The sequence below is a fragment of the Mya arenaria genome, chromosome 16 (genome assembly GCF_026914265.1).
Source record: "Mya arenaria isolate MELC-2E11 chromosome 16, ASM2691426v1".
Classification (NCBI taxonomy): domain Eukaryota; kingdom Metazoa; phylum Mollusca; class Bivalvia; order Myida; family Myidae; genus Mya; species Mya arenaria.
Window position 1 is genome coordinate 16546782 of NC_069137.1, and position 9923 is coordinate 16556704.

Consider the following 9923-nt stretch of genomic DNA (forward strand, 5'->3'; position numbering starts at 1 on the left):
TAATGGTCATGATGAATGTCGCTTAATCTTGTACTATATGACAATTGGAAAAAACACAGAACACGCATAATAACGGTCATGATGAATGTCGCTTAATCTTGTACTATATGACAATTAGAAAAACACAGAACACGCATAATAACGGCCATGATGAATGTCGCTTAATCTTGTACTATATGACAATTAGAAAAACACAGAACACGCATAATGACGGTCATGATGAATGTCACATAAGCTTGTATTATATGACAATTAGAAAAACACAGAACACGTATAATAATAAGAATTTTAAAATATGTTTATATTTTGCGATATAATTACATTTAACCAAGAAAAGCAGACTAAAATCTAAATTATAATAATTATTAGGGAACAAATCGTGACAAATAATATACAAGTCCTCGGATATGCGGCTGTTTTATCCCACATCTTTAATGTGAATCAACATGCCGTTCGTCATCGATTACAAAAAGACCGAAATCGAGTTCACTATTCTACTGGACATCCGGTAAAGTCTAGCCGGACTCCAATCCGGTCGTTCCAGGATTTTGGTTCCAGGCGCACACACTTAGCGAGGATAGCATGGTCGAACTCATGGCTGATAACCGTGTCTCTGTTGTTGTTGCCACTGAAGTACTACAGAAACGTTTGCTGTGTTAACATTGCCTTTATCATACCCCCTCTCGGAATTCGGGGCGCTTAAAGTCGCCATATTATAGAAACAATTGCTGTGTTAACATTGCCGTTATAATATCCCTACTCGGACCTCTGCGTGCTTATAGTCACCATATTACAAAATCGTCTGTTGTGTTACCATTGCCGTTATAATACCTCTACTCGGACCTCTGCGTGCTTATAGTCACCATATTACAGAATCGTCTGTTGTGTTAACATTGCCGTTATAATACCTCTACTCGGACCTCTGCGTGCTTATAGTCACCATATTACAGAATCGTCTGTTGTGTTAACATTGCCTTTATCATACCCCCTCTCGGACATCGGGGCGCTTATAGTCACCACATTACAGAAACGTTTGTTGTGTTAACATTGCCGTTATAATACCCCCTCTCGGACCTCGGGGCGCTTATAGTCACCACATTACAGAAACGTCTGTTGTGTTAACATTGCCGTTATAATACCCCTTCTCGGACCTCTGCGTGCTTATAGTCCCCACATGACAGAAACGTCTGTTGTGTTAACATTGCCTTTATAATACCTCTACTCGGACCTCTGCGTGCTTATAGTCAACACATTACAGAAACGTCTGTTGTGTTAACATTGCCGTTATAATACCCCTTCTCGGACCTCTGCGTGCTTATAGTCCCCACATTACAGAATCGTCTGTTGTGTTAACATTGCCCTTATCATACCCCCTCTCGGACTTCGGGGCGCTTATGGTAGCCACATTACAGAATCGTCTGTTATGTTAACATTGCCTTTATCATACCCCCTCTCGGACTTCGGGGTGCTTATAGTCGCCACATTACAGAAACGTCTGTTGTGTTAACATTGCCGTTATAATACCCCTACTCGGACCTCTGTGTGCTTATAGTCGCCATATTACAGAATCGTCTGTTGTGTTAAAATTGCCGTTATAATACCTCTACTCGGACCTCTGCGTGCTTATAGTCGCCACATTACAGAAACGTCTGTTGTGTTAACATTGCCGTTATAATACCCCTACTCGGACATCTGCATGATTAAAGTCACCATATTACAGAAACGTCTTTTGTATTAACATTGCCTTTATAATACCCCCTCTCGGAATTCGGGGCGCTTATAGTCACCATATTACAGAAACGTCTGTTGTGTTAACATTGCCCTTATTATAACCCTCTCGGAATTCGAGGCGCTTATAGTCACCATATTACAGAAACGTCTGTTGTGTTAACATTGCCTTTATCATACCACTCTCGGAATTCGGGGCGCTTATAGTCACCATATTACAGAAACGTCTGTTGTATTAACATTGCCTTTATCATACCCCCTCTCGGACCTCGGGGCGCTTATAGTCACCACATTACAGAAACGTCTGTTGTGTTAACATTGCCGTTATAATACCCCTTCTCGGACCTCTGCGTGCTTATAGTCCCCACATTACAGAATCGTCTGTAGTGTTAACATTGCCGTTATAATACCCCTTCTCGGACCTATGCGTGCTTACAGTCACCACATTACAGAAACGTCTCTTGTGTTAACATTGCCGTTATAATACCCCTACTCGGACCTCTGCCTGCTTAAAGTCACCATATTACAGAAACGTCTTTTGTATTAACATTGCCTTTATCATACCCCCTCTCGGAATTCGGGGCGCTTATAGTCACCATATTACAGAAACGTATGTTGTGTTAACATTGCCCTTATTATACCCCTCTCGGAATTCGGCGCGCTTATAGTCACCATATTACAGAAACGTCTGTTGTGTTAGCATTGCCTTTATCATACCCCTCTTGGAATTCGGGGCGCTTATAGTCACCATATTACAGAAACGTCTGTTGTGTTAACATTGCCTTTATCATACCCCTCTCGGAATACGGGGCGCTTATAGTCGCCACATTACAGAAACGTCTGTTGTGTTAACATTGCATTTATCATACCCCCTCTCGGAATTCGGGGCGCTTATAGTCACCATATTACAGAAACGTCTGTTGTGTTAACATTGCCTTGATCATACCCCCTCTCGGAATTCGGGGCGCTTATAGTCACCATATTACAGAAACGTCTGTTGTGTTAACATTGCCTTTATCATACCCCTTTCGGAATTCGGGGCGCTTATAGTCGCCACATTACAGAAACGTCTGTTGTGTTAACATTGCCTTTATCATACCCCCTCTCGGAATTCGGGGCGCTTATAATCACCATATTACAGAAACGTCTGTTGTGTTAACATTGCCTTTATCATACCCCCTCGGAATTTGGGGCGCTTATAGTCGCCATATTACAGAAATGTCTGTTGTGTTAACATTGCCTTTATCATACCCCCTCTCGGAATTCGGGGCGCTTATAGTCACCATATTACAGAAACGTCTGCTGTGTTAACATTGCCTTTATCATACCCCTCTCGGAATTCGGGGCGCTTATAGTCACCATATTACAGAAACGTCTGTTGTGTTAACATTGCCTTTATCATACCCCCTCTCGGAATTCGGGGCGCTTATAGTCACCATATTACAGAAACGTCTGTTGTGTTAACATTGCCTTTATCATACCCCTCTCGGAATTCGGAGCGCTTATAGTCACCATATTACAGAAACGTCTGTTGTTTTAACATTGCCTTTATCATACCCCTCTCGGAATTCGAGGGGCTTATAGTCACCATATTACAGAAACTTCTGTTGTGTTAACATTGCCTTTATCATACCCCTCTCGGAATTCGGAGCGCTTATAGTCACCATATTACAGAAACGTCTGTTGTGTTAACATTGCCTTTATCATACCCCCTCTCGGAATTCGGGGCGCTTATAGTAACCATATTACAGAAACGTCTGCTGTGTTAACATTGCCTTTATCATACCCCTCTCGGAATTCGGGGCGCTTATAGTCACCATATTACAGAAACGTCTGTTGTGTTAACATTGCCTTTATCATATCCCCTCTCAGAATTGGTGGCGCTTAAAGTCACCATATTACAGAAACCTCTGTTGTGTTAACATTGCCTTTATCATACCCCCTCTCGGACATCGGGGCGCTTATAGTCGCCACATTACAGAATCGTCTGTTGTGTTAACATTGCCTTTATCATACCCCCTCTCGGACTTCGGGGTGCTTATAGTCACCACATTACATAAACGTCTGTTGTGTTAACATTGCCTTTATAATACCTCTACTCGGACCTCTGCGTGCTTAAAGTCACCACATTACAGAAACCTCTGTTGTGTTAACATTGCCGTTATCATACCCCCTCTCGGACTTCGGGGCGCTTATAGTCGCCACATTACAGAATCGTCTGTCTTGTTAACATTGCCTTTATCATACCCCCTCTCGGACTTCGGGGCGCTTATAGTCGCCACATTACAGAATCGTCTGTTGTGTTAACATTGCCTTTATCATACCCCCTCTCGGACTTCGGGGTGCTTATAGTCGCCACATTACAGAAACGTCTGTTGTGTTATCATTGCCGTTATAATACCCCTACTCGGACCTCTGCGTGCTTATAGTCACCATATTACAGAAACGTCTGTTGTGTTAACATTGCCTTTATCATACCCCCTCTCGGACTTCGGGGCGCTTATAGTCGCCACATTACAGAAACGTCTGTTGTGTTAACATTGCCGTTATAATACCCCTACTCGGACCTCTGCGTGCTTAAAGTCACCATATTACAGAAACGTCTGTTGTGTTAACATTGCCTTTATCATACCCCCTCTCGGAATTCGGGGCGCTTATAGTCACCATATTACAGAAACCTCTGTTGTGTTAACATTGCCTTTATCATACCCCTCTCGGAATTCGGGGCGCTTAAAGTCACCATATTACAGAAACGTCTCTTGTATTAACATTGTCTTTATCATACCCCTCTCGGAATTCGGGGTGCTTATAGTCGCCACATTACAGAATCGTCTGTTGTGTTAACATTACCGTTCTAATACCCCTTCTCGGACCTATGCGTGCTTATAGTCGCCACATTACAGAAACGTCTGTTGTGTTAACAATGCCGTGATAATACCCCTACTCGGACCTCTGCCTGCTTAAAGTCACAATATTACGGAAACGTCTATTGTGTTAACATTGCCTTTATCATACCCCCTCTCGGAATTCGGGGCGCTTATAGTCACCATATTACAGAAACCTCTGTTGTGTTAACATTGCCTTTATCATCCCCCTCTCGGAATTCGGGGCGCTTAAAGTCACCATATTACAGAAACGTCTGTTGTATTAACATTGTCTTTATCATACCCCTCTCGGAATTCGGGTCGCTTATAGTCACCATATTACAGAAACGTCTGCTTTGTTAACATTGCCTTTATAATACCTCTACTCGGACCTCAGGGCGCTTATAGTCGCCACATTACAGAAACGTTTGCTGTGTTAACATTGCCTTTACTATGTTCCCTCTTGGACTTCGGGCGCTTATAGTCGCCCTATGACAGGAACGTCTGCTGTGTTAACATTGCTTTTACTATGCCCCCTCTCGGACTTCGGGTGCTTATAGTCGCCACATTGTCCGTTATTTTCATTCCTTCAAAACAATTCTATCATGGTTTTTGTCTTCATTTTTTCAAAATAGTTTTGCTGTGATTGTATACATGTTTTTGCTATTTACATATAACCTGATATATGTTTAACTATGTGTGCAACTAATGTATTAATATCTCTAACCGTAAAAAGTATACATGTATATGCTTCATGCATACATCTGATATACGCTTTTTAAAAATAATACACGCTCGTAATTTTCCTACACTTTCGAACAAAGACGAAATTCGAACATAATTTCCAGAGCCTGCTTCTAACGTGCGTGTTGCGGCTAAAGTGTACCGACACTATTACGTGTAATGGTTAAGGGTTGATATTTTTGCCGACGACACACGACACAAAGGAAATGACAATATACCGGCGATATTACTGGTAATGGTTTAGGGTTGATATCTTCACGACGACAACGACGCAAACGCACTGACAATATACCGACGCTATTACGTGTAATGGTCACAGGTTGATATTTTCACGACGACAACGATCAAATGCAATGACAATTTACCGGCGTTTGCTCGCTTGACACAAACCTAGAGCTTCACTTAATTGAGATGCATATATGTACATGGTCCATCAAAGGATTAAATGACGATCTCCGTTTTGCAATAGCTATCTAAATCTTTAAATATTACAAACAGCGGCCATCATTGATCTTCCATGTTTTTTACATGCATGTAGACCGCATTACCACATTATACATGATTCATGCTAATGGTCCTACCTTAGGAAGTCCATCATGGTTAAGATAGGTGTTCCAGGTGACGCAGTCTTGGCTGTAACTCAATGTATAAGAACGTACCCAATACTTGTAATAATGTGTGCCTTGTGTAGATATTCCAGTCAATTTGCAAACGGTTGTCATATTCAACTGGAACATCAAATATATAATCAGGTATCCGATGTGCAACAAAGCATGTCATTTTATTGTTACATTCAAAATAATTCTAGCTTTTAATTGTATAATGACCACTCATTATTTTGATGTCAATTGAAAGAATGTTGTTTGTTTTATCAAACGTTAACGACAAATTACTAAAAGTACATATTTAATAACGTCATTTTCGTTTTGATATTTGGTCTTAATGCATCCGACAATCAAACAACTTCATGTCTTCCTAAATCACAATCTCCTAATGTTAATAAAATGTACAATGAATTTATGAATTTGAAAGGATAAGGTTGAAATGTGATTTTTTTTATTAATTCATTCAAAGGCATGTGGAACTAGTTGAAATAGTACATGCTGTGCATTTTAACCACTTGAGGAGGTTAAATTATGTTATCCTTTCCCGCCCAATAATATTTTTCTGTCATTTTATCCCAGGTCGACGGACATTGTAATCTGCTTCTTTCCTTGTCTTTCTCATATAGTCTCTTTTTGTAACATAATAGAAAAAATATCGGCGAAGAAAAAAATATTACCATGATAAATTCGTCTATGCTTGATGCTGACGGCACCCAGCCGCCATGTCGTGTGAAGGAGTCTCCTGATAAGGCGTATAACATCGGGCTGTATGTTTTGACTTTATAACCGTACCACGTGGAGATCCTAGATGAAACAATATGAGAAGCCACGTGACCATTCTTGAACAAACGTCCCAGTGGGCTCTTGCAAACTGAAATACAAATGTGTCAATCGATATGTGTTTGTTAGAAAATGATACTGTGATAGTGATCCTGTAAGACTGTCGCCTTTTACCCTGTATATAACATTGCTTGCAATACAAATACAAAATGGTTTAATATTATATCCATGTCGGGCAAACCTTATAAACGTTTGTGAAAAACATATGACGAGCATGTTTTGGTATTTTATTCTTAGTCTAGTGCCATAGTGGTTAATCATTCGAACATCAATGCATAGATCTGATAGGTTACATTATACTTTGAAATAATTACTTACCTTTTACACACTTGACGCGATACCGGATTATTGTAGCACTACGACTTTATAATTGACCACAATATATGCCAAAACGCGCCCAAAATCGTCCAAAGTAGGCCAATCCGAAATTTGTGATTGGCTATTTATTCGCCATATATGGGATGAGAGGAATGGGCAATCTTCATTGCATGTCGAAAACCGCTCTAATATGAAAATTTTATAAACTCTCAAAAAGGTCAGCCTTTTTGTTTTCTGTTTAACCGACTGTTTTGAAAATTAAATGCCTTGTTTAAAACATATTTGGAACTACTATCCTATATGATACTTCATCCAGTCCGTACGGTTTGATAATTCAGTAGTTTTCAACCAGTTGGTGGATTATGACAATTGTTTTTGAAACCGACAAATTGGACGATTTTAAACTTTTAGAAAACGATTCACTCTGAAGTATATGCTTCCTGAGAGTTTACAGATCAATCGACGTAATTCATTCATTAGTATGTGCAATGTTCTTATGAAGAATGCATGTCAAGAGCAGAAACCATGATTTGAAAATATAAACAAACTTCAATAATATGGTGAGAAATTCGAATCGTATTAAAAAAATCTCCCTTTGGGCTAAGGCCAAATACAGGTGACCTCGGACAAATAACTGGGCTAATATGAAATCATCTTATAAATAACAGTATAATCTTGACCTCCTTCAAAAGGGATGATAATCGTAGTTCTGTTTGTTCGTGCCATACATTTGCGCATGTTAAAAGGCAAAAGAAGCTCCAACCAGTGTAACATCCAATCTGATTATGTCCCACACCTTTACACCAATGACAACCTTACCGATGCAAACGCCTTTGTATACTCTAATGGCGTTAAAAAATAAAGTTAAATATTCACCAAAAACAATTTATACTGACATTTTAATAAGTTCGTATAGAACAGCTTGAAATTAAGAGAGTAGGTATTATAGATAGGTTAAACTCGCAAATATTTGTTATTTAAAATTATGTTTCTGATATTTTAATCTACGATATGTTACTGAGTAATTTTCGTCAGAGCGAATTGAAACTTTAAAACTATATTCGAATGTAATGAAACATCATAATGACAATAGGTATTTATTTGAGTTTCAGCTCCGAGTGCTGTTTCCGTGGTTTCAATTTCAATAATCTATCTAAAATGAATTCATACTATATGGATCGGGTTCATACAGTTGTATCGACCGATACTAGTACCCAGCCTGTGAAAGAGTCCATGTGACGAACCTATCTGGAGAGGATGCGCAGCCGGATTCTAAGACGCATGTACGAGTTTCGGAGAATAATAACGGAAAGGTATTTATTTCAAAGACAATAAATTACCGTAATACGGAGCAGGGCAGAACTTCGTGATGTTGCAGTTATCCGCTTGCAGGCAGGTATATCTTGCCTTCGATCCATTTGGTGAGGACGCACATATAGTCCCGGTAGGACAGATGTGGCCCAAACATATGCCTAAGAAAATCTGAAAAAGGCAAAGACCGCAAAAGCTATAACACTCTTGCTCAAGTACCGCTGAAGCAGGCAATCAGAACTATAGCTACAGCAATAATACACTTGCCGGAGTATTGCCTAGGAGACCAACAAAAGTATAACCTATACATGGAGTAAGCAACCAAAAGTACCGCTACAGTAATGGAAGGACTTGATGTTGTACAAGTCAGCATACCACCGAAGAAGGCAAAAAATGATAAACCTATACTGTTTCAAGTGTATATTTTATAGGGTTATTGAATCATGACAGCAAATGGATTAACTCTAGAAGTCATGTATAAAATTGTGTTTATTATTCCATGTGGTGAATTCATACCGAAACACTTTCGCTAAAGTATTTCCATTTGGACATATATTTGCACGGATATTTAAAATTTAATGTTCACTAAAAAGCAGAATATCAAACCTCTATTCCTTCCATCTCCGTGATATCGACATGGACTACTCCTGTATGTGTTTTGAAGTTTCTTCGATCAACTGTACGGTCGGATTCGTCGTTCAGCTCACATTTTTTCTTCGACTGGTGAAAATTGATTGACTGACATTGTTTGTCCCTTAAACACTGGACTTCGCATACTTCTAGCTTGGTTGTTTTAAAATTGAAATAGTCATATCCCAATAGAGTGACGTTGGTGTTCTCGGAGCGCGGCTCTGTATGCCCTGACCTGAAACACATCCCACTAACTTTACAGAAGAAGATTGCAAGAAAGTATAAGTTGGTACGCATTGTTCGCAATTAATGGTGCCTGAGCCAAAATAAATTACAACGTCATCCTTTTCTACACGAGTTTCCGTATATGACTGTCTGATCTTTTTTCTAATTTGCAACTCGGAAATCCGGTAGATGATTAATCACTTGCCGGTATAATAAAAGCCTTTACACGTTATGGCAGTTGGAACGTATTTCAAAAAACAAAATAACTTGCATTGTCTGTTAATGTTCTAGAAGCTTTTATGCAATACTCTGCTGAAGATCATCCATTCAAACAAGCATTAAAAATGTATAGTTTATTTACATGGCAATTATAGACATAGTCATATTTTAAATACAGTACATGATAGAGTGGAAATGATTTACAAGTAAAAAAGAATTACTAACAAGCTTCACAATAGACCGTCATAAAACATAGCTTGCATATTCAATTACCTTTGAACAAAGACATATTTTGCGACCAATTGTTTACATACGGTGTGTGCTTTATTAGTGCAGATTACACCCAATAATAAAAAAACGTGGCGACTTTGTTGAGTGTAGTTAGGTCTCAGCCAAATATGATGTTAAAGAGACTGTACACCAGATTGGCACCAAAAAA

The 9923-nt window shown here is 39.4% G+C and overlaps 1 protein-coding gene across 1 annotated transcript; it reads right to left on the reverse strand.

The window, feature by feature from the left end:
- Nucleotides 1-268: 268 nt before the first annotated feature.
- Nucleotides 269-9192, reverse strand: LOC128221095 (lactadherin-like). The gene is made up of 5 exons (XM_052929545.1): nucleotides 9017-9192; nucleotides 8440-8581; nucleotides 6619-6812; nucleotides 5918-6064; nucleotides 269-636 (listed from the first exon to the last, which is right to left on the reverse strand). The coding sequence occupies exons 1-5, from the start codon at nucleotides 9029-9031 to the stop codon at nucleotides 490-492; spliced, it is 645 nt and encodes a 214-aa protein (XP_052785505.1). The 5' UTR covers nucleotides 9032-9192; the 3' UTR covers nucleotides 269-489.
- Nucleotides 9193-9923: the final 731 nt, after the last annotated feature.

Bases quoted from the DNA above. Each gene is read 5' to 3' on its own strand.
- LOC128221095 (XM_052929545.1), bottom strand. The intron at 6,813-8,439 runs GTAATTTATTGT...TTTGTATTTCAG, and splicing joins CTGCCCTGCTCCGTATTACG to TTTGCAAGAGCCCACTGGGA. The intron at 6,065-6,618 runs GTAATATTTTTT...TTGATGTTCCAG, and splicing joins GCATAGACGAATTTATCATG to TTGAATATGACAACCGTTTG.